At 35.0% G+C, this 25,391-nt stretch overlaps 2 protein-coding genes across 2 annotated transcripts; one reads left to right on the forward strand and one right to left on the reverse strand.

The window, feature by feature from the left end:
* Window positions 1-653: 653 nt before the first annotated feature.
* Window positions 654-2,231, forward strand: LOC120630961. The gene is made up of 2 exons (XM_039900335.1): window positions 654-774; window positions 1,930-2,231. Exons 1-2 carry the CDS (start codon window positions 654-656, stop codon window positions 2,229-2,231), a joined length of 423 nt encoding a protein of 140 aa, XP_039756269.1.
* An 8,813-nt stretch (window positions 2,232-11,044) lies between these two features.
* LOC120630973 lies at window positions 11,045-12,556 on the reverse strand. The gene is made up of 2 exons (XM_039900346.1): window positions 12,442-12,556; window positions 11,045-11,301 (listed from the first exon to the last, which is right to left on the reverse strand). Exons 1-2 carry the CDS (start codon window positions 12,554-12,556, stop codon window positions 11,045-11,047), a joined length of 372 nt encoding a protein of 123 aa, XP_039756280.1.
* Between the last annotated feature and the right edge of the window lie 12,835 nt (window positions 12,557-25,391).

Here is a 25,391-nt window from a genome sequence, read left to right on the forward strand (position 1 = left end):
TGTTCGAGAGTCTGAGAATTTATTAATAAAATAGTATAATAATATGAGATTTTTTTAATGTTGTCCGGTATTGCTAGTGTACTCAATGATTCTTTCCGTCAACTTGTGTTTTATACTCGACATTTGAGACCACTCCCATGGCCACGAGTAAGAAAGTATTTTTGAGATAATATTCACATTTCCCCGTAAAAACAGTCAGCGCTTTTCAATGCATTGTGTTGCAAATACATTTCTTTCATAGAAACGGTGAAATTTTTTAAAAGCGTTAAATTTGAATTATGTATGGAGCGCGCGTGTACAACAAAGAGGCTTTAATCGCTCCCAAACAGGTAAATTAGTCACAGAGCGGGAAAAGTCAATTTGTTCATACTCTGAAAACAAAACAACTTTCCTACTTATTCATGCAGCCTTAAACATATTACGGGCGAGTTCAAAATGTATGGTATTTATTTAAGAGCGTCCTGACTATATAGTTCTGTGCACTGGTCTCATATCAAGGAAAAAAAAGAAAATATTATTACCACAGATAAATCACTTAACACAACCGCTGAAAGAGCGGCAGACTTTTTTTTTGTGTTTATCTGTGTTGTTTCCATACAATCTCTCAAAGTGCAGTTAAAAGTTTTTTTTATCGGAAAATTATTTGAAATATAATGTTAAAGTCGGTGATAATATTTTCAGTGTTTCTGACTTGTTGTTATTGTTTGGAAGGTAATGATCTGTCGGTGTTTGAGGCTAGAGCAAAAAAGAAAAAGAGTTCTATCAAATTGTTGGGTAAGTCACACTTTTAAATGTTAGCTTATTCCTTCTACCTCATTATTGGCCTCTTACCCAACGACGCGAACTTTTGCACAACATCAAGATCAGAAAAGTAGCATATCTGGGACACGTGCTAAGACACGAAAGATATGAGCTCCTTCAACTTATTATCATAGGAGAATTTGCAGGAAGAAGAGGTTGGTAACATCAGAGAGTGGACTGGAATCGCGAGTGCAGCAGAATTTTTCCGCCTCAAGAAAAATAGACATAATAAATAAATAAATATACTACGCCGATACACACATCGCCACCTAGCCCCAAAGTAAGCGTAGCTTGTGTTATGGGTACTAAGTTGACTGATGAATATTTTTATGAATTATATATTCATAAATACATATAAATACCCAGACACTGAAAAACCCTTATGCTAATATAATTGAACGTAACCCATCTATGGTGCTTTGTCTATGGCATAGACAGGAGCTGTATTTCTACAGACAATCAATTCTTTCTTCCGTAATCTGCTCTCTCTTTGTGCTTGTTCATCCTGCTGTCAACTTGTCTTTATTGCAACCATGTCACTTAATACTTTCCGAGTAAATATTGACGCTCTAAATAGTGTTCTTATTGTGTTTTCTCCACCACGAGGGATACAATTCAACAATATGTGACCAAATCTACAAAAAAATCCAGATTCGAAATATAACTCAGATAAAACTACTAAAACTTCGTCAGTAGTAGTATCCTACACTAAACGTTGTCGTCGAATTGTCGTTGAAATTTTATCTTTTTTTTTTAAATCCAAGTTTAGATCAACAAAACAATATTATGATATTAAAGAATATTTATGTGACATTTTATAAAACTTTGACATATATTTATTAATATGTTTGTTGTACATACTATTATTATTTGATTTAAATACTTGACAAGAATTCTTTTGTTACTGCACTAATCGACAATAGGTACACTAATCGTCACTGCATTTACTAGCTCAAAGCGTTTTTTCCTTTTAAGCCATCTTTCTAAATGTTCGTTATTGAGAAGCTTTGAGGCCTCTTGATTAATGTATTCGAAAAGTCTTGCTGGTCACGAACTAAACGAAAAAAAATTCATTCGCAAAAAAAAAACTCTTTTTTTTCCTAATTGAATATTTTCATTTACTTTCAGGTCTCATCCTGCTATTCGTATTCTCAAAAATGGCAATTTTTAAAGCTGTATCCGTGTTCCTCATGATGACGTTTTTCCAAAAGCTGTTCTCCATCGGTGGCCTAGTGTTCCAGTACTTTATGAAGATGAAAGCTGAGAAGTCGAAGCCGGCGCCTCTCTACGGGGCCCCCCCGACCCAGAACTACGACACTGTGGGATACAGCTACGGTCCACCTGAGCACGAGCCGCTCCATCAGGAGGGTTACCCTGGGAAGAATGTCGCAGTCTCTCTCGACTGGCTTTTGAATAAACATGCCAATTAATTATTTTGTATTATTTTAAATCGCCTTCTTCGGATTTGAGTAGCGTAAAGATGACCTAACTGGTGCAGCGGCATGCGCTTGGTCTTGGATTCGATTCAGGTATCGAGTCGACACACAAAACTTATACAAGTCAATGGCTGGCATAAATAAGAATAAATATTTCATACAGTGAAATCTTCGTAGTTCGTCTTTGATCCTATAGTAGATCTCATTTGAATTCCGTGAATATCTGATTGAAGATCCGATTAGAGTTGGAAAACAGAACTTCTCAAGAAACTTGCAATTAATTCAATAGTTCAGTAAACAGTATAATTTTGGAGCTTTATTGATACAATAGAATATTCAAGTCTGTTTACTGCAATTATAATTGTTAAATAGTTTTAGTATAAAGTAAGAACAGTGCCGTGTGGTGACGACAGATCAGAATACTGTTGTCACCATCCCTCTTCAAAGTCAAAGTCAAAGTCAAATATTTCTTTATTCAAATAGGCACATAGATGATTACACACAAAATGTGCACATAGCAATGAGTAATGATGGCGATAACTACATTCGTAAACTTAAAACTATAGCTACGAGAGTTCCAAACGCGCCCTGCTCTAAGAAGAAGCGCTCAACAACTTGTCCTTTTTGTTATCACCATCTCACATTGTCATTTGAAAACATTTAAGAACCAACCCTGTTAGAGCAATAGTTTATTTTGTTTTAACTACGACAATATCGCGTCGGCATTTAGCCCTGAAGTAAGCGTAGCTTGTGTTATGGGTACTAAGATGACTGATGAATAATATACAAAAATACTTATAAAATACAGATAAACACTCAGCCACTGAAAAACATTCATGTTAATTACAGAAACATTTTCCAGTTGTGGGAATCTAATCACGGCCTTGATCTCAGAAAGCAGGGTCGCTGCCCACTGCGCCAATCGGCCGTTAAAACCCAAGTTTTATTTTTTCGACGCCGATGTCGTGCGATGGGACTACTAGGGGATTTCAACGGGCAGCATAGATCTCTGTCCTTCTACTACCATCTACTGCGACCACCAACCCGTCATTCAGCGTAGTGATTATAAGCAAACCCTTCCGTTGGGAGTGGCATTTAGTCCACCAGTGGGCTGTAATAAGCTATTAAAGAAATAAAGTAAGATAGTTTACATTATGCGCGCCGAGATGAGGCACTTTATGCCGCGCAGCAAGAAATGTCTTTTCCGTAACGCAATGAGGATTTCTATTTACACAGTGGCCACACTTGCAACGAAATAGAGACAAAATAGTTTCAAAGTTTATATAAAACGTAAGCTTATAGAAAAATCCAATTATAATATTGAGAATAATATTTATAGGATTGGGGAACTCAAAATAACAATCCCATTTCTAATATTAAGTAATAACTGTGTATTATGAATATGAAACACATTTTCGTTATAAGTTTTACATCGTCCGTTAGTAGCTAAGATTTCAACATTTTAGTTCTAATCAACAGTCAACAGTTTTTGAACTTCTCTCAACATAGACAATAATGTTGCTAGTAACATAAAATACAAAGGCGAATCGCCACACATGTATGATAAAAAAGCTTGGGTATGAATTGCTCTAACTTCATAGCTCAACATTAACTAGACTGTGAGATGGTGATAACAAAAAAAACCTAAGTTAATCTTGTTCTGGCCTCTTCTTAGACCAGGGCGCATTTGGAACCCTCCTAGCTTTAGTTTTAAGTTAACGAATGCAGTAATCACCGTCACTAACATTAGTAGTAACATGTTAAATGTATGAACGCTTCATAAGTGCCTGTGATAAGGTCTACATGAATAAAACATTTTTGAATTTTGAATTTTGAGCTAAATTTTTTTTAAATTAAGAAGGTACGGATACATCCATAAAAAATTGAATGAAAATCCACCACAAAGGAGGTTAAATGGATTATAATTGGGGGTTGGAACATTATATATTTATAAATTGCAAATACAATAACGTGTCTGTTTGTAACATTCTATTTGCGTCTCGACAACAGACATACAATTTGCTTGCCGCAGATGTATAGTGAATACTTTGTATCAAGGAAGATCACCAGAGAATCCTTCCGAGAATGCTAATGTATAACTTAAAACGCTTTTGCCTAAAACTGATTTGAAGCACGGATTTTGACTAAATTCGGAATTAAGATAACTTGTATCCCGGATTCAAGAGTCAGGTCCTAGTTCTATTTTAACGGAGAAAACAAAAATATTTCGGTTAAACGAGACACCGTTACTGAAACGCTGTATTGCTTGGCACCCGGGGTTTCACATTTATAAGACGACAGTGTTCACTACTGATCAGTAAGGTTGTTATGTTTATGCTAATGTGGTGGTAACAAAATTATACTCAAATAATAATTATTAAATCATCATCACTATATCAACCCTTTACCGGCTCACTACAGGGCACGGGTCTCCTCCCAAAATTAGGAGGATTTAAGCCGTCCACCACGCTGGCCCTGTGCGGATTGGTGGACTTCACACGCCTTTGATATCGTTATAAAGATATCTGATGAGACAGATTCCTTCACCGTTGCAGCAAGTGATATTTTATTTCCTTAAAAAACGCACATAACTTAGAAAAGTTAGAGGTGCGTGCTGGGAAATGAACTCGGCCCTCCGTAAGTCAAGCCAAAGTCCTAAACACTGAGCTGTCATCATATATATTAATAAACTATTCCAGGACACAAGACAATCGTGGTCACCGAACAACGGTTTCTGTACGAGCAATAAATTACTTACTGTTCCTTGAAACGACAATAATAGTAAATAACACTGCAGAAAAAATAAACGAATCAAGGCGATGTAACCTTCCTTCTGCTAAACAACATAAGTAAGCAGCGGCACATCAGAATTGACCTAGGCGTCATCATCATCATCAATTCAACCAATTGACGTCCACTGCTGGACATAGGCCTTTTGTAGGGAGTTCTACAATACACGGTCCTGGGCCGGTTGCCTCCAGCGGTTCCCAGCGACTCCCCTGATGTCGTTTATCCACCTCGTTCGCCAACCAACGCTGCGTTTACCGAGTCGTCATTCAAGCACCTTAGGACCAAGTTCCCCACCCATTGCCACTTCAGCTTCGCTAAGTTATGTAAGTCTAGTTATTCGGATGTCTTCATTTGAAATCATAGCATAGCTCTCTCCTTCGCCCGCCAAGTGACCCTGAGCCTTCTTATGAGGCATAGTAAGCGAACACAGCGTTTCAGATCCGTATATCATCCTAGAACTAGATGTAAAAATTCCCAACTCCTCTCTCCAGTAGAGGAGAGAACTGTACCCCGTTGATAGGTTAATTATGGCGAATGTAGTAATATTTTAGTATATACAAATTAAAATATATCCGATATGATATTTGAGAGATTATGTCGAAGTGTGAGTAAAATCCTGTTGGCGTAGTAGTACGTGTAATTTTTTTTTATTATCGCTCGTATGTCCTCCACGAAAAGTAAATACAACGTATAACAGAATTACGAAATAATATTGAAGGATGCATACGGATATTCCATAAGGAATCACCCTATAAAAATATTAAAAGAAAAGAAACTTATTTATTTTTCCATGCAAACGAATTCAAAACATTCTAGGTGTTTAATTATAACATTATTGAAAATCCGACCAACACGCGCATAGTACCTACGCTACGCGACGCGTACCTAATAAAGTGGCAGGATATGATTTTAATTTTGCATGCGATGTTAGGGCTGTATCTGATTTATTTCAGTAAAATTATGGGAGTGATTTACTCCTGACTCAAAGACTATTAGGTTTCCAGTTTCACAAATAAGTCTCAGAGACAGAACAATTAAAGCCGGTGAAGTATTATTTGGGTTTTCATTTACACGTTGTAGAATCAAGCTTTTTCTTGCACCTTCGCTTGCATCCTCTTACATATAGCCATGATGTATAAACATTTTGGTTCCGATCCCGCAATGTGGGTTTTTACGCACATTTTGCCCAATAAAATACTATCATTATTATTATTAAATTCTTCATTGCACACACAAAAACAAAATACAAAGAGAAACACAATAGATAAAAATAAAAAATAACAAAAAACATGTTGTGTCGCACTGGTTTACTGTCAATAATTTACTTTTAAATGCAAAAAAAACTAAGTGTGTGGAATTTATTTTACCAAATGTAAAGAAAGTTAATAAAAATATAATAATAAATGGAGAATCACTAAAAATGGAAGATTCCACAGTTTTTCTGGGCATGACCTTGGATTGTAAGCTTCAGTGGGGTACCCATATAGATACACTAGCAGGTAAACTAAGCTCGGCTGCCTACGCCGTCAGGAAAATTAGACAGATTACTGACGTAGAAACAGCAAGACTTGTTTACTTCGCGTACTTTTATAGTGTGATGTCTTACGGGATCTTATTATGGGGCAAAGCTGCTGATATTGAAACTATATTCATATTGCAGAAAAGAGCTGTACGGTCAATATATAAACTTAATCACGTGAATCCCTCCGTGAAAAATTTAAAGAAATTGGTATACTTACGGTAGCCTCACAATACATTTATAACAATATAGTATTTGTAAGACAACATATTAGTCTTTATAAACAAAAAGTGGATATAAACAGTCGACTTACAAGAAATGGTCATAAATTAGTGACATCTGCATATCGTCTGCGAAAGGTGCTGAAGTCATTTGTAGGATTGAGTATACGCTTTTATAATATGATTCCTAAAGTAATTTTGGACCTACCAATGCATAAGTTTAAAGAATGTGTTAAAACACATTTATTACAGCGAGGTTATTATACAATTTATGAGTTTCTTAATGACAAGGTTGCTTGGAAGCATCCGGCTCCGCTTTCATCTCTCACAAGATAGAAAAATGAATGTTAAAATATTAAATGTAAATTTTTGATGTTGGAAAAGAGCAACTGCTGAGTTTCTTGCCGGCTTCTTCTCGGTAGAATCTGCCTTCCGAACCGGTGGTAGAGTCACTACACACGGACAGACTTGACGTTTCAAAAGTGCTTGTATTAGGCCTACTTGAAATAAATGCATTTTGAATTTTGAATTTTGAATTTTGTTTAGGTGTGCAAAGGCGGTCTTATCGCTAAAGCGATATCACCCAGACAACCTTTGGCGAAAGTAGTTGTTATAAAGCACAGGTTGGTGCGGCAATAAAAATTTATACTTTCAATTAAACTGCTAACCAAGCTAGGGGATAGCGGAAATAACTGCTGCTTAGGTCTTTGGTAGGAATTTCAAAATTAAAGTCCTGTACCACCTTTGACCACGAACACCTTGCAACTCGTTTGATGTCGTCCACCAACGATCGGTTTTCCGGTTACGGTTTTACGGTTGAGATCTTCATTTTAACGCCTTGTAACTTTAATGTCTAATGGTAATCCAATCTACGAGTATGTGCATTATAAAAATAAAGCTTAATTTGCAATCCTTATACTCCACACCAAACAGATCTTCGGCAATGTACCTTCTACGCACGTTTCGCTACGAAACCGGGGCCTCCTCAAGAGATTTTACAATGAACAATTGTTAAACACCACCAACAATAACCGCAATCAAAGATTTCTTAAGCCTACATGTTTCCCCACGATGTTTCCTCCACCGTTACATAAACTTGGTTACTTGGTAACAGTGGGACCTTTTGAGCAGATAAAGTAAGTTCTCCATTTCATAATAAAATGTAAGTCACGTAGCTATTAATATTCTTGAACCAGGAATGTAGATATTCTTTGTAAAGTCGTAAGCCACCCTAACCCGGAGGTAATAAATTATCCGTTTTTGAATGAAACGGCTAAAAGGATGAAGGTTTTAAGCGATGCCTCTCTCTTCAGTCTGCACTGGCTCAATGTCTGGCGTACAGACTCTTTGTGAATAACTCTTTCAATAAACCATCCGACTGGAAAATCCTTTTATTGCACTATTCTTAGTATATATTTTGATTTTAAAGGCTTAAGGATAGCTAGATATACTTTATTGCAACCTGAATTCATTTAATATAACACAGATAGGTACATCTCAGGTCTTATTCCTAAAGCAATTACCAGACAACCTTAGCGTACTAATATAAAACCTCCTACTATTTTAAAGAACGTGTGTTCTTATGTACACGCTTTAGAAGTTATACTTCTTTGGCGTAACAATATAAAAATCTATTCAAAAATTTAATCTGTTGCCTTATTCTGTTTGTTTGTAGAGAAAACGACACAAACAATTGACTAAAGGTATTTAAAACACTGAAACTTTTATTATAACTCATTATACTCGTATAGTTAATTTTATTTATATATCAAAAAAATATTAATTCTACGTAATTAAAGAAATTGGCATATTAAACATAATTGAATTTGAAATACTAATAAACTCATTTTCGGACAACCAAGTTTCAATCAAAACCAAAATTTTAGATTTTTGTACAATTGAATCGATTAAATCACCGGAATGAGCCCGAAGACTTTGACAATAGGAAGTGTACACTGTCAATCCTTATAGCTAACTTTAGGGTGTCGGATTTTTGACGACGTGTGTCGGTGTGCGCACATCGAAAAAATTTACTCTCATATTTTTTTCCCCACACGCAAAAGAAGCATAACTTCAAAATTGATTGTAATAGGTATATAGCTAGAAGGAAAAATCAATTGCTTAGGACAACATTTTAACCTATTTAACGAATCTGTGTCTTGAATATGCATTTCCACATAGTGCATTTCATAACAGCACATCTCAACTGGAAATAAATTTCAGAAACATTCGAGTGAGATTGGAGCTTGTTTACCGAACAAGATCTCTCATCTGAATGTCGATCCAAATCACTAAGGAAGGTGAAGCTGTCTGAGTATGAGGAGCAGACAAGATATAATAAAGGAAAGACGTAAATATAGAATAAAGAAAGCGTATGCCAACTTCAGCGTAGTCTAACAGAGAGCCACTAGAGACGAGCAGCTTATTTACTCATGTGGTCGAGTTTCCTTAGGCCATATATAAATCTGATGCAAAGATTTCTCAAGCATAAAGCGGTGATAGCTCAGTGGGTAGGACTTACCGAGTTCGAGTCCCAGCACGCACCTCTTAATTTTCTAGGTTATGTTTGTTAGTTTTAAGTAATCAAAATATCACTGGCTTCAACGGTGAAGGAAAACATCGTGAGGAAATCTGCATGCCTGAGAGTTCTCCGTAATGTACCCTTGCCCATTGGACTCTAAATTTAAGTGTAGTTATTTGCTATTTAAGTAATTAAATAGATATTTACGTGAGGAAACCAGCATGCTTGAGTGTTCTCCGTAATGTTCTCAAAGGAGTGGAAGGTCCTCCTTCTCAGTCCAGTAGGAGACCACTGGCAATGGGTTGATAATAATGAAAAATTAAATATATATTTAAATGTGAAAATAACCGTGCCAGTTTTAAGCTATCCAAGCATTTTCTTTATTTTCCTTTATTGTTCAACATAAGAAGAAATATAATAAAGTTGTGCTTGGTAAATGACTGAGAATAAAATTCTTTAACCTAGTTTATAGTTTTCATTCATTCCAACATTCTTCTTTCTTTTTGTGCCTCTCCACTATTGAACGTGGACCGTCAGCTCAGCGGACTTCTCTCGGTGTCGCGCCAGGCGAAATTATACATTTACCTATGTTTTAAATTTACTTAATATACCTATCTTTTAAATATCCGAATGCTGACACTTTAACCGGTGTACAAAGGGTTATGGTGACATATTTTATAAAAAAAATGTGGCAAAGTAATTTAGTTAATTCTCAGTTTAAGTTATTTGGCAAGTATAAAACCTTGTTATAATTACTTACTTGAGCATTTTATTCGAGTGGCCCCATAATATACTTGTTTGGCTCAATTGCTAGGATGCAGATAATTTAAAGGAAAAATAGGTAGGGGAGCCGTAGTCATTTTTCCGAGCGAACGACGTAAGGTCTGCAGCATCTCTCAAATTTAACGAGCTCTTATTTACAACGGAACTGCGCAGTACCGGCCCGAGAATGTAATCCGTTTTATTTATTCACTAAACCTAATAAAAGACTCTCGCCTTAAAAATATAACGCAGTAAACATGATGCAGTGTGCTTTATTGTGCAATATTTCGAGAACTCAGAACGTGGACAGATGGGGGAATCGCCACGCTTTAACTTTGTATTTATTTCAAACCAAAATATATTCAGTACTCTGTAAACACAGATAAATACGTTAAAATAAACACAGATAAATACGTTAAAATCGAATATGAATTGAGAAACAAAAAATACTTCGAAACGAAAATTTTTACGGTATCGAGAGTGCCAGATCTATACGGACAGACATCCGAACTTCCTCGAATATTTTTGTGATTAAATTTTAAAATAAAATAATTGTTTTTTTTTTTAAATATCGAATACGTTTAAAAGATTGTTTTTTCTTGATATATATATTATAATAGTATCATATAAGTGTAATGTGAGAAAAATATAGTCATTTTTGGTTTCGAAAAGTCCTTGACTTGCATATATCCGCTCCGCATACCGACTTTTTAAGGTCACAGGCCTCCTCTCCACTATTGGAGCCGTCAGCTCAGCGGACTTCTCTCGGTGTTGCGCCAGGCTAAATTATTTTTCCACGCTAACTTTGTTTGTCCATTCACGGATGTTGCCCAACCAGGACTTCTTTCTTCCAACGCGTCGCTTACCCTTTACATACTTTGCCCATCATTATGAGTATCGCTCAAGACACGGATAAGTTATATTAGTTATTATTGTTTTAATAATAAATGTAACAGACTAGATTAAGATTTATATATTTTTAACACAATTTAATTTAAAAGATTGCATGACTTTCTCTTCTATAAGGCCCACTCTCTTTTCCATACGGTCTACTCTCTTTCCTATAAGGCCCGTGCCCATAGTAATGCGGTGCATAGTGTTCATGGTGTGCGTGGCTCTTCTTCTGCTCCTTCAGATACCCAATGAACCAGGAAAGGAAGTAGCCGGCTTTGTGGATGACAATCCAGAACACCACCGCGTATATCAGCTTAAGGATAAAGATCTTCTTGACGACTAGGTCGGCGAAGTAAACTGTAAAACAAAATGAAATGTAAATAAAAAAAAACCTGTGTGTGCTTATGTACACGCGTTAGATACTTCTTTGACGTTACAAGAAAAAATCTTTTCAAAAATTTTATCTTTCACCTTATTCTATGTTTGTAGAGTTTTACAAAGGCATTGAAAGTTTTATTAAAACGCATTATCTAGATATCTCATTATCGGACAACCAAGTTTTTAGTTAGTTTAGTTTCACTGAATATTAAAATTTGAGGTTTTTGTACAATTGAATCAATTAAATCACCGGAATGAGCCCGCAAACTTTGACATTTGAAAGTATACACTGTCAAACCTTTTTCGAGAGACTAAAATATTGACTATTGCTAACTTCACGGTGTCGGTTTATTTTGAAGCTGTGAGCGCTCATTTGATTAATAACCAGTTTGTTTTAATGTTCTGCGTTTTACCGGCTAAATGATTGAACGAACCGAAATGCTATAGGTTACCGTTATAATTGAGCGAACGATTTCATACCGTGTATTAAACCTAAATTAACCGGTTTATGCAAGACGCGCTAGTCCCTTTGACAAATGCCTAATCTAGTTTGTGACGCGTGCGACTCTTACTTCGCTGCAAAGGACAAAAATGGTTCCTAAAACCTTAAGTTAATTTCAATCGATTGAGCGAAATTAAATAAGAATCGGTTTCTCTATTTAACCGGTTAAAAACGAAAACGGAACCTTAACTGAAATGCTTTCTATAGCTAATGACCTAAACCGATTTGAAATTCTTTTCGGGTTTCCGAGCCCTAGTAAAAAAAAACGGACTCTCGCAGAAGAAGTTCCGTACTAAAACAGCATTAAAACCATGTCTGCTGGTTATTTTGAAAGTAAATATGAAGCAATGATAGCCCAGTGGGTCGGACTTTGACTTCACATTCGTTTGTTTGTCCTTCATTCTTAGGCGCAGAACTTATCAGTACTTGCAAACGGGTGAAACCGTGTAGCGTCGCTTGTTCAATGTAAAGCCTTCAAAATAAAGCTAAGCGTAGGTTGTTGTACAATTTTACAACGTAAAAAATAAAACGATGTAAAGATTTTCAGCTCGCTAGAAAATGACACGAACTGTGCCCGGAGCAGAAACCGATAACAAATAAAAGTAAACTAAACTCACCATACAGAGCGATCTTTTTCCCTTTGCCACGCGCTTCAATTTCATTTTCCACATTAAAAGCATCACAAGCCGCCAACGAAGAGAGAAATAACAAAAATATCGCATTCAAACCCATATTCGGCGTCGTAAAAATCAGTTTGTCGTGTATTTATCTGTATTTCGTTGTTCTTCAATATCTGTTTGTCCATGTAGGTACAAAAGTTTTTAACAAATACTTGCTGTTTCGTTCATTGCTTTACTAACACAAAACATTAATCAATGTTTTAATTTGATTTAAATTTATTTTATCACTTATCAAGAATCGTTTTATTACAGAAAACAATCCGATCTCTAATTCTTCAAACAAAACAATACTTTCTTCATTAAAGTACCTTTTGATAATTAAATATTACTTATTTTTATTGTAAGTAATCAATAATATTTAGTAAATTAACTATATTCACTTTTATATGGATAAACTAATATTTTTATAATCTTATTCACTTTTTATGTAGTAGGTACTTTCAGTTAACTCTCCGCTTTACGTATATTTTGCACGAATACATGTCATATAATGTAACGTGATCTGAGGGATGGTAGGTACGTGGTCGCTAAATAAATTACAACAAGTGATAACAAGAAGAAAGTGGCGTGGCTTTCGTTTTAGATAACATCTGCCAATTGCGAAGGCTCTAATTAGATTATTCCATTATTACAGTAAACTTGGCAATGTTACAGAATATGTGAAATAAGTGAAAAGCGCTGACGTAGGTAGGCGTTTCGGAATTCCAAAATTAAAATATACAGCGTGTAACCGAACGAAATGTTGTTTAAGGGTGCATAAGGATATTTCATAAGGAATCAACCTGTAAAAATATTAAATCAAAAGATACATTTTATTTTTCAATACAATTTAATTCAAAATATTCTAAGTTAAATATTCTTAGTGTATGAAAACCCCCGCGCATAGTACCTATACTACGCCACACATACCTAATAAAGTGACAGGAGTCACTTGATTTTAATTTTGCATTTGATGTCAGAGCTGTAACTGATTTCTTGCAGTATGAACTATGGCAATGGTTTACTCAAAAACTATTAGCGTTTCGGTTTCACAGATAAGTCAGTCAGTCAGTAGATACAGTAAAAAATGTACCTATAAAGCATGTAAAGTAATATTTCGGTTTTCATATACACATAGCATAGAATACTTCTTACACGCATCCTTCGCCAGCGTTAATTATGGATTTTTGTAAGTCCCGTGGGAACCTTTTGTTACCCGCGATAAAATGTAGCTTATGTTACTCTCCATCGCTTCCTTTACCCCATACCACAAATCCAGCCGATTGGTTGCTTTGTCAGGGGGTGAAGCAAAACAAACAGACCGACAAACAAACACACTTTTCATTATTAAAATAAGTAATATTATCTAATTGGTTTTAACTGGTATATGCTGGTTTTTTCTGGTTTACTAAAACCAGAAATATAGTTTTGAAACCAGAATTATACTTTTGAATCTATAAATCTTATCACACTTCACTCAGTTTAAGGCGTCATAAAGTATCAAAAACTCAATTCGTAATGGACTATCGTACATTTTTTTATATATACGTATACATTTTTTTTCAAGAGCTAAAAGTTCTACAAAAGGACATATATAATTTAAAACTAAGTTATTTCCGTTAGGCGTACATTATTAGCATTTTTGAAACGCCATCGTACAAACAGACAGACTGGTCGTCAAAAATGATCATAAATATGAACTTGAACTTGACGAAATCTACCTATTACTTTTATATACTATTACTCCTATGTGTAAGTACCACCGACAAAATTATATTTCCTGAAAATTCATTCATTCTATGTAATATTTGACATTCTTGAAAAAACAAAACGTAATAATAATAAGCAGGAATTAACAACGAAGCTTTTTACATGAATTCATGTTCTTTATAAAAGGTGCTGAAAATAATCCTGCGTAAAGAAAAGAACTCGCACCAACAGTCTTTTATATTTACCTTACTTAACTTTCCATTATTTTCTAAAACGACACTGATTTCAAGTCCCTTGAGTCTCAAATATGTTGGCGAGATTTTAACTTCGGTTAAGCTAGGAATCCACTGTGATCTTAATTAATCTTCGTTTTTTAAACTCTCACTAAAATAATTTAAAAGCGATCTAATTCAGTTTTTTAGGAATAGCTGTTTTAATCCGAGTGCTATTTTGTAACAAAATAAAGCACGGAAAATAAATTACTTATAGAAGATTAAGTTATTTTATAATTTTTTATTAGTGTACAAATACAAATATGATGAAGTGATGATGCAGTTTAAGATGGTATCGGGTTGACCTGTTAGGGAGTACGGTAGTCATACCCCTAATCGGTTTATACGCGACATCGCACCGAAACACTAAATCGCTTAGCGGCACGTCTTTGTCGGTAGGTTGGTAACGAGCCACGGCTGAATCCTACCACTAGAACAGACCAGAGAATATTCAGAATTTATAAATTACCAAATTGTCCATGCCAGGAATCGAACCCGGGACCTCCTACTTAAATTCACAATGCTCACCGTTGCGCCAGGAAGGTCACAGTAAATGAGTAATAGTAAATAGTACTAGGTAAATATTATACATTCCCGGTAAGCGCTGAAAGTACTATATTTTACCGACCGTTGAAGTTAAGTTAACCCGTTGAAGATACACAGATTATCTTAGTGGAAATGACAAATCAGTAGTTGTTAAAGTAAGTCGTAAGTTTTTGAAGCGAAACTTCTAATGCGACTTTCAACAAGCTTGCGTTAAACTTTTAACACTGCCATTGATGGGTATTTATGTTATCTGACAGATTGTCATATTCTGATTGTGTAATTCAATGCAGCTGTCGCCAACTTCCATGTTGAATAAGAAATTGTAAATAAGGACTTTATGGCTTTTTTACCGTTTTAAATAAAATTAAAAAAGGAAAAAAAGACAGAAGTTTCACTTCTTACGTGTGTACACTACACACATACCTATTTTGTAGTTGTATACAGCTTTTTGTGACAGCTCGTCCGGGGAAGCATTACTTCCATGCGTATTTCTGCCGCCAAGGAGCACTGCTGTGTTAAGATCCGGTGTAATTACACCAACATGAGACTTTACACCTACGGCTCAGGATGATGGCCATAGGGCGGCACGTTGCAGGGCCTTTTTACTCTGTATACAGGCTATGGTTGTAATCTTATGATCCGGTGGGATATCTGATTGGTCCATCAATTATTACTCTTAAAATAGTTCAAAAAATACTAAATCTCCTTTGGGTACTAACCGAACTAATTTCTACCTTTTAGTTCAGTTTATTTATTAACTATATAACAGAAAAATTGATCTGTAATCCATTAACCGTCAAATTTATTAATATTAAATAAATCGGCTAAAGAGCCATTGGGAAAGGAGATGTTTCAAATCTGGCTAAATCTTGTACGGTACCTTAAAAAATATAAAAAAAAATTTTTGTTTTCGGGAAAAATAAAATTATTGAGTTAAAACGCGTACTTTTGAAGTACAAAAATATTTTTTATTCATTATTATTATAATCGATTTTCAATATGGCGTCTCTGGCGTCGTATGGTTTGACGTAAACTGACAAGTGACAGTTTGTCACTTCAATTAAAAATTGTCAATGTCATTATGATATTCTGTTAGTGGATCAATGATTGCAATCGATTTGTTTAGGCTTTCATTGTGGTGTACTTTCTTAATTCCCTGTTTGATTTTTGAGTTCTTTTCAACGACTTCGCTATCGTTTTCTGGATTTTGGACCGTTTTGCTCATCTGTTCATTTCTGTCAAGTCGAAATGAAAGACATTTTACCGCCATGATGAATTTTTGTTCGCTGTTGCAATTCTAAGCTGAAATACTTGTTTTGTACTACTAAACAAAGCCTAAAATTATATGAATTAAAAACAATCTAATTAAGCAAATTAAAAAATCGAATAAACTTATAAAATTTGTGTATTTTGTCATCGGTCCTCGATATATCTACAAAGAACTTTGAACGAAACCAGACCGGGTAGGGCCAAAATCAAGTCCAAATGAGCCACAAATGTACAAAAAAACGTACATGTGAAGCTAATAAAAAGCGTGTAAAAAAACTTTAACTGTAACTCCTCAAATTTGAGAACAGAGGAACTGGTTAAGTAATTTATTTTATAAGACAGACCACGGTGGATACCTAGCTTTATGTACAACTTACCTACAAAGTTATCTCGACACAACGGTCCCCGTGGAATCGCGAGTTGTATTAACGTTACATTTATTATTGAGGATTTTATAGAATTTTGTATTGCATCTCTGTTAAGAAGGTCAGCCTGAGTCGGCAGTACAAAACACTAAAACAAAATAAAGACAGAGATATCAGAGACTTTTAGTAGTAATTAATTTAAGCATTAGTACAAATTAAGTCGTTTACGCATTTGGTAGGAGTTCGACTTCACTTTCGGGGGGCCACGGTCGAATCCCAGCACGCACCTCTAACTTTTCTAAGCTATCCGTTTACGTCGTGAATCTCATCTACTGTCCTTCTTTTATTCTATTCTTAATAGTAAATTATATCCATCTTATTTCAGGGATCGTTTTCGGTTTATTTCTGCTCTACTTCTCATTCCAACCTTGGGATCCGCCTTGGTAACCGTCTGGTAATTCCATATTGTAAAACGAAGTTCATCGGTAATTCTTTCTTCTTTTCTAAACACGGACGCACGCAGAGACAAATCGTCCGACGGACACGAGTGAATTGATGGACCACGCAGATAATCAAAATGTGATCATCAACCTGAGGCGTTAGTGTTTCAGCGATTAGTACCTGTCATTATTCCGACAACTGTGCCCTTTAGCAATGCTTCTTAGCGGCAGAAACAAGCTTATCATCATCATATCAACCGATTAAAATGCAAAATTCATTTACCTACTGTTTTCTCTGTGTTTTTCCTATTGTGCTGTGTTGCAATAAAGTTTTTCTATTCTATTGTTTTCGTGGATACCCAAATAAAAGATTCTTTCGTTCTTTTCTTAAGTATTAGGTAACTTTGCCAATAGCAGCCAATGTGGAACCAGCGTTAGGAAAATGCATTTAACATGACAAAACCCGTGTAAACCACAGGGAGCAGTGAACACTCAGCACTGCGGTTGCATTAGTACGAATTGGCGCAGCGGTTTCCCGCGGCCCGTCCGCGAGCAACGATAAATGAATACATCTAACACAATCCTTCATTATACAACCGTTCGCGTCGTATCGGCCTACTGTTGCTCGACTGACGACTCATAAAGCTTCCCGCACACACGTCAATATTCTGCATATTATTGTCAAAAATATTGCCTGTCAAAGGAGCAAAGAAGCGGTGATAGCCCTGGTTAGGACTTCAGCTTCACTTACGGGGGCCAATTCGATTGCCAGCACGCACCTCTAATTTTCTAAGTTATATGCGTTTTAAGATATTAAAATATCACTTGCTTCAACGGTTAAAGAAAACATTCAATTCAAAATCAAATTTATTGCATTGGTAAGGTTAGCTATAATTATATGTTATGAATCCCAATGTATATTGCCTCTTTGGGCGTGCAACATAATGGGAAATCCTGCATACCTGAGAGTTCTCCATAATGTTCAAAAGTGTGTGAAGTCCACCAATCCGCACGGGTCCACCGTGGTGGACTACAGCCTAAACCCTTCTCATTGTGGGAGGAGACCCGTGCCCTGTAATGGGCCGGTAATGAGTTGATGTGATGATGAGAAAGTTAGGCCTTGAACTTTTCTCAAGAAATAGGCTATCAAATACAAAATATTTCAAAAAACTACTCGTAGGTTAGCACGTTCAAAAATAAAAACCTCTTCAGCATTATCATTAGTATCAATAAATGACAATAAATAAATTAATAAGTTAATCTAGCTAAAAATAATCTATTAGCCAACACATTATTATACTTTGTTATTAAGTGGTTGGATAATATAACTTAATTAATAATAAATAAACTGACTGACTTTGACTCTACCTCGCACTTAATTGGTTTTTCCCCAGTGCATTTCCCAATTCGGTTGTTTATTTATCAATGGAACACCGTGTTTACAATATATACCCATTATAGAAAATGTTATATTTTTTTCAATTATTTATAGAGTTTAATTTGTTTTTAAATTCTTAACAATGTTTAAAAAAACACTTAAAAATTCATAAGGCAAAACATCCACCATCCGCTTGCGGGGCTTTTGAATGCCCAAGAAACTGACGATCAGGGCTCCAGAGTGAGGAACCTCTTCACAATACACGCCGTTTCAAGGACTACTGCCTTCTGTATCCGACCCTTAATCCAACAACCAAGCGACAGCTTCTGAAGTTGTCGGTCGAAGCTTTTCGAAATGTTACATTGTTATTATGAAGAGCCAATAGTGGGCACGGCATTTAATGCATACCAATATTCTATACTGTTATAAAATCTACATAGTCAGTCAAATATTTCTTTATTCAAATAGGTTTCATAAATGCCACTTTTGAGGCGTAAAAAGATTGCAGTTCTAAATTCACGGAATCGATCAACGTTGTCGAGATATGCAAATTCGCACTAAGAGTACAGATTTTCTCAAATTATAGTAACTAACAGTTTGCCATCCAAACATTTCCCGTACGTTTCGACTCGTCTCTATCATAAAGTACACTTAATTATAGTCCGTAAAACTTAGTACTCCCAGCAGTCTGCCAATATCGCTAGTGCTAGTAAAACGGGTGTAATTTCAGCAGCAAAATAAATTAGGATCTACACAACCCCCGGGGCGGCACCTGGAGTGCACGTAACTCCACGTGGCGGACAGCGAAGTTTCGTGAAGGAAATTTCGTTAAGATACGTCTAGGGCACGCATGGTTTTCGTTTTCGCAAGACTGTCACCTAGCAGTGAAAAACCGTTATTTTATAACTAAGTAGATTAACGTCAATTCTTAGTTAAATGCCTATAAATATTTATATACATATACAACCATTTAATGAATGGTTCTGTAATCGGCAATGGCTTTCTGAAAACATTATCATGATGAAGAAAGATCTAGCAATTAACTGCATAAAATTGCATAGAACTGCGTCAATGATTGCGCTTCTTTAAAAAGCATATTTTCACTTCACATTTCATTTCACAATGGAACTTAATTTTTAATGCATAAAGAAGATATATTTAATACATTTCAGTAATAATCTCGATAGAAACATACTGATTCAACCTCTTCTCGACTAAAAAACCTTTTTTCTCAACTAAAAAGTACGAAACTAATAAAACATAAGGTTTTAATTAGAGTTTTATTGGTAAGGTTTATGTGTTTATTACAAATATATATATTTTTTTATTTTACTTAATGTTATTATTTCGATGAATTATGTATGTGTTATCAACAATATTATGGATATTATTTAAGAATGATTTTTTAATTTGATTTAAATCTACTTGTATTTTGACCTAACTGCTTATTTTTATTTCATTAGATTATGTTTATTATCGATATTATAATTTATATATTTTTATTGGAAGTAACGCTTTCGCCAGACGTCTGTGTAGTTTCCACTAATTAAAAAGAATAATTTGGATCCTCCACGCTTATTGGCAAATATCATAATCAATTAGAATTATTTATTTCCAATATTTTCAAACGGATATCAATACCAATTCAATATCAATTGTGAATAGCAAAGTAAATAAAAGTTCAAAAGTTGTGAAAAAAATATTTCAAATTGCATTTTATAAATAAATAAATAAACATAACAAATTATGTATGTTTTGTAATAAATAAATTATTAATAAATTTTCGGATTTTCTTCTCTCAATTATTCTATTTTTTATAACTGTGCCTCGCTGCGGTGGTTTCGTGGACGTTTAGAATTTTATTTAGTTTTAAATAGTTTATTTTAGGTTATAAATTATAAAACAATTATTTTAATGAATAAATAAATAGTTTACATTTATAAATGAAAATATTTATAAAATGTGAAAGAAATATCAATTAATGAATTTTAAATAGAATTTTAAATGAAATGGCGGAGTCCCAGGGACATTTTACTCTTCCGTCAATAAATAATAACAAAAGTTTTACTTCAATCACGCGTAAAGGTTATACGCACACACTCCTTTTTTTATTATTTTATATTATATCATTGTGAATTGCAAGCCAAATTAATGGCTAAACACTGTTTTATTAAACAAAGCTACATTGTAACATCTTATTATCTACTTGTGCTATAAATCTATGCAATAAATCGTATAATTGTTATTATTTTTATTAAAAATAAAAGCTATGTATGCAGGCGATGGTTTGCATACCTGCCAACGAGTGAGTAATTTTTTTGGTCCTTCAATAATTAATATTATAAAAAAATAACATCGTTTCTTTTTTAAATACCTCTGTAAACCCGATACGGTGCATCCGTCCATCCGTCAGCTGTTTCAAATTCAAATTCATTTATTTCAAGTAGGCCTACTTTATAAGCACTTTTGAAACGTCAAGTATGTATGTTTGTGTGACTCTACCACCGGTTCGGAAAGCAGATTCTATCGAGAAGAGCCGGCAAGAAACTCAGTAGTTGTTTATGAAGTACAGGTACAGTTTATGAAGTACAGGTATACAAAAATAACTTTTAAGAATGTCCTACATTATCGCAACTCCTCGTCGCCGTCGTGTCACGTAATCCGCCCAAATGCTCGCATTCATGCAGTATTCCCGGGGGCCGGTGCAGGGAATCTGATCCCAGATATAGAAATTAGATATCTTGCGATTACAGCCTCCGGTCGCCTCCGTCCGGCCTGCTCTGCAGAATGTTGTTGGCCATCTACTATATATTATGTATCAACCAATTTGAGAGTAGAATATTATCTTGAACAAGGATATGTATACATACAGCACGGCTAGCATGAGCAGGAGACGTTAATGTTCTCGGGGGGTTAAAAATTTATCTTCTCCCACAGTTTTATCAACTCTCAGAGCACTGGCGCACAAGTGGAAATAATATGCAAATAATATATCAGTTACTGCTGTTGCCCGCGTCCTTCGTTCGCGTATATTACGATTTTTTACAAGAACCAAACGGTCAGATTTCAAATTTGAAGCCTTACTAAACTCTCTTCATACTTTCAATAAAAATTGCTGGTATTGGCTGCTCTACTGATTATTCGAATAGGTACGTGATAAACAGCCGCCTGTCTACCCGCATGTCTGTACGCCTGATTGCCTGCCTGCCCGCTTTTTGCAGTTTCGGTAATAATAACCGATATAAACCTTCACAATATACACTGATGCCTTCATCGAATAAAATAACCATAAATAAAATACATTACACATATAATATATACTTTTTAATAAGATATAGCAATACATTTGTATTCCTATATCTTAATAAAAAGTATATATGTGTGCTGTATCTGAATTCTTTCAGTAAAAGCCTATGGCTGTGTTTTACTCAAACATTATTAGGTTTTCGGTTTAACGGATAAGTCTCAGAGGTAGTACCTAATGCACCTCTAAAGCATGTGAAATTTTATTTCGGTTTTCATTTACACGTTGTATATATGTATGTATATGTTGTATATGTTGTTTGTAGCTGTTACCCGCGACTTCGCGCCGGGAAATTTAGATGTGTATGCACCAACTAATCTATGTCCCCTGAGTTACCAATATGCGAAAAAACGTGTCGATCTCGTACTCTGCGAAAAAAAATCCTTGAAATAAAGGTACTTTGCCACACTTTGATCCATCTCGGCGCTAAATTTCATCCAGATCCAACAGTTATCGTTTACGAATTGAATAAATATCATGACCTGGCGCAATGGTGAGCGCTGCGAATTTAAGTGGGAGCTCCCGGATTCAGAGCAGGGGCTGCTCTGAATCAATTTTGGGGTTCAATAATTTTCGAATTTTCTCTAGTCTGGTCGTGAGTGGCAGGCTTTGACCGTGGCTAGTAACCACCCTAACGGCAAACTTAATTCTCCCTAGCAGGTTAGCCCGCTAGTATCTTAGACTGCATCATCACTTACCACACGGTGAGTCAAGGGCTATAGGTTATATAGTGAAAAAAAACAACCATCCAAACTTTCTCATTTATAATATTAGTATAGATTAAAAGGAAGCTAGTTAGAGATTGATAATATGATTATAGACGAAGTTGATTCACGTCATTGTAACGAGCGGGCAGCCAGCCAAGTGCTAATGGCTTGATGCCTCTCCGCACGCTCAATTTGCTGACTCGGGGGCTGACGGGTAATTAAAAATAATTAAAACTGGCGACGTAACCAATATGTGACATAAAAGATAATTTTTTTGTTATATTAACTAATTGTTCATCTGATACACTTTACTCTCACTTCGGTAAAATAAATCTATAATATTATAAAGAAGAAAGATAACTTTTGTTTGTTTTTAAGTACCCAATAGGCTCCGAAAGTACTGGGACGATTATAAAAAGCGTGTAATTGTAACAGTGCAACCTCGATATAACAAATCGGAGGGGAACAAGAAAATATTCGTAATATCAAGTAATTCGTTGAACTGAGGTTTGTTATGTTTAGGTTAGATTGGTCAAAAATTCGTTATAAAGAGCTAAAAGAACTTTTACGTTTCTGAGCCATTTTAACTTAAATCTTTAACAATAGTGACGAGCAGAGGTGTTTACATTACTTTCCATCAAAACAACAATGATTACTGTACAAACAAAGCGTGTCGAAACATGTCGAGACATGAATCACATTATAAGATTAAGAGTTAGTTATATTATTGGTGGAAACTTTATATAAAGGTTTTGGGTTGGCAAAGATCGTTAATTAGAGGTATGAATACTTTTTCTTGATAGTTGAAAATTCGTTATAAAGAGGTTGTACGCAAAGAATGTTCGCAATGTAAAGGTATATTTTATATTGACTCTTATAGACAATTCAAGGGGATTACGAAGAATTTGTTAAATCGAGGAAGTCGTTATATTGAGGTACGTTATATTAAGGTTTTACACACCGATTTATTGAAAAATATTTGAAAATATAACTGTTTTGAAAGTTTTACTATAACGCATTATCTCATTATAGGTCCACCAAGTTCCACTGAACATTAAAATTTTAGACTTTTTGTACAATTTAATCAATTAAATCTCCACAATGAGCCCGCAGACTTTGACAATTGAATTGAACCTTATAGCTAACTCCAGTGTGCCGGTTTTTTTGACGGTGTGCTCGCGCATAGTAAAAAGAGAGCTGGAGGATGATATATTTCCCTCTCAGTCGGTTTCGCAACCACCTTCATCCTATTAAAATCGTGTAACCATTTCCATCGTATAATTTCACTCCCATGATTTTTTCCTAACGCCAGTAAAGAAATGTAACTTCAAAAATGAAAATATTTTACATTTTACGAATTATACGCGGATAAAGTCGCAGGTAAGCAGTAACTTTTAAAACAACGAAATTAAAAAGTAAAGTCGCTGTGTGGATTTAATAAGATTCGTTTAATTAAGTTTAACAGTGCCAAGCGGTTCAAGACAGCACCTTCTCACGATAACAGTGAGGTCTAAGTTATAAATGCTTTGAGTCTCGACTTCTGTTATAAAAAGGTAACAGAACGGTCGGGCCTACTACCATCGCTTTAAGCAGTATTATATTGATATGTATTATTTAGGTGTACCTTAACGTCCTAAAAATAAGGATTATAATTCTGAATTTTAAAATTAAACTTCTATACGGTATTGTTTAATGTTTATTGTTATTAGGTACACAAAACAGGTAATAACTAAAAGTAGATCTAAATATAAGTAATAACAAGTTTTGTTCTAAGCTACAACCCAAAGTATGTGTACACAACTTGGAATTAAATTAAACAGAAAGTAAAGATAAAATTAAAGTTGAAACAAAAAAGAAACACTTAGATTATGTGGAATAGTGCTTAATAATTTAATTTTTAAAAATATTTATCCTTTTGTTAAAAATGTCAATATTATGATTACTTGATACTAAATCATTATAAAGGCGACACATGCGAACGATGGGGTTGTAAAAGGAAGTATTGTTCTTGTAGACACTTAGGGAAAATGGTTTAAAATATGTTAATCCGGATTAACGCGAGTATTTATAGTAATGAGCGAGAGCAAGACGGAAGAATCAATTTGGGAGTTAATGAGCTTAAATAAGAAGATCAAATGAAAGTATTTTCGACGAAATTGCAAGCTTTGCATCCCTAAGTGTACAAGCCTGTCATGGTAAGTTGTACGTTTATGGCCGAAGTGATGTCGATATGACAATATTCGTAAAAAAATTTTTTGAACAGCTTCTAAACGATCGCAATGAATGGTATAATACGGTGACCATATTAGTGAGTTATACTCCATTATACTACGGACCATAGTTTGATAAAGTTGTATTGAGCTTGATAGTTTTGTAAAATCTCTCGTTGACCTTAAAATAAATCCCACAAGTTTGTTGCATTTAGCAACGGTCGGACGGAACGGTTTGACGGTCGATTGGCGCAGTTTGCAGCCACCCTGCTTTCTGAGCCCAAGGCCGTGGGTTCGATTCCCACAACTGGAAAATGTTTGTGTGATGAGCATGAATGTTTTTCAGTGTCTGGGTGTTTATCTGTATATTATAAGTATTTATGTATATTATTCATAAAAATATCAGTCATCTTAGTACCCATAACACAAGCTACGCTTACTTTGGGACTAGATGGTGGTGTGTGTATTGTCGTAGTATATTTATTTATTTAACATAAAAAAAAAAAAAAAAAAAATTATCATCAAAAATTACCCCAAGATCATTTGCTAATGATTTTCGAGTTAGTGCTTGATCATTCAAAGAGTAATTAAATTCAATTTTCTTTGAGATTCTTTTAGTAAAAGTAACGACAAAACACTTTTGTATATTGAGGCTCATGAGGTTCTCGGTGCACCAGTCGGCTATAGCATTTAAGTCTCTTTGTAGA

This window comes from Pararge aegeria, chromosome 2, assembly GCF_905163445.1.
Source record: "Pararge aegeria chromosome 2, ilParAegt1.1, whole genome shotgun sequence".
Lineage (NCBI taxonomy): Eukaryota > Metazoa > Arthropoda > Insecta > Lepidoptera > Nymphalidae > Pararge > Pararge aegeria.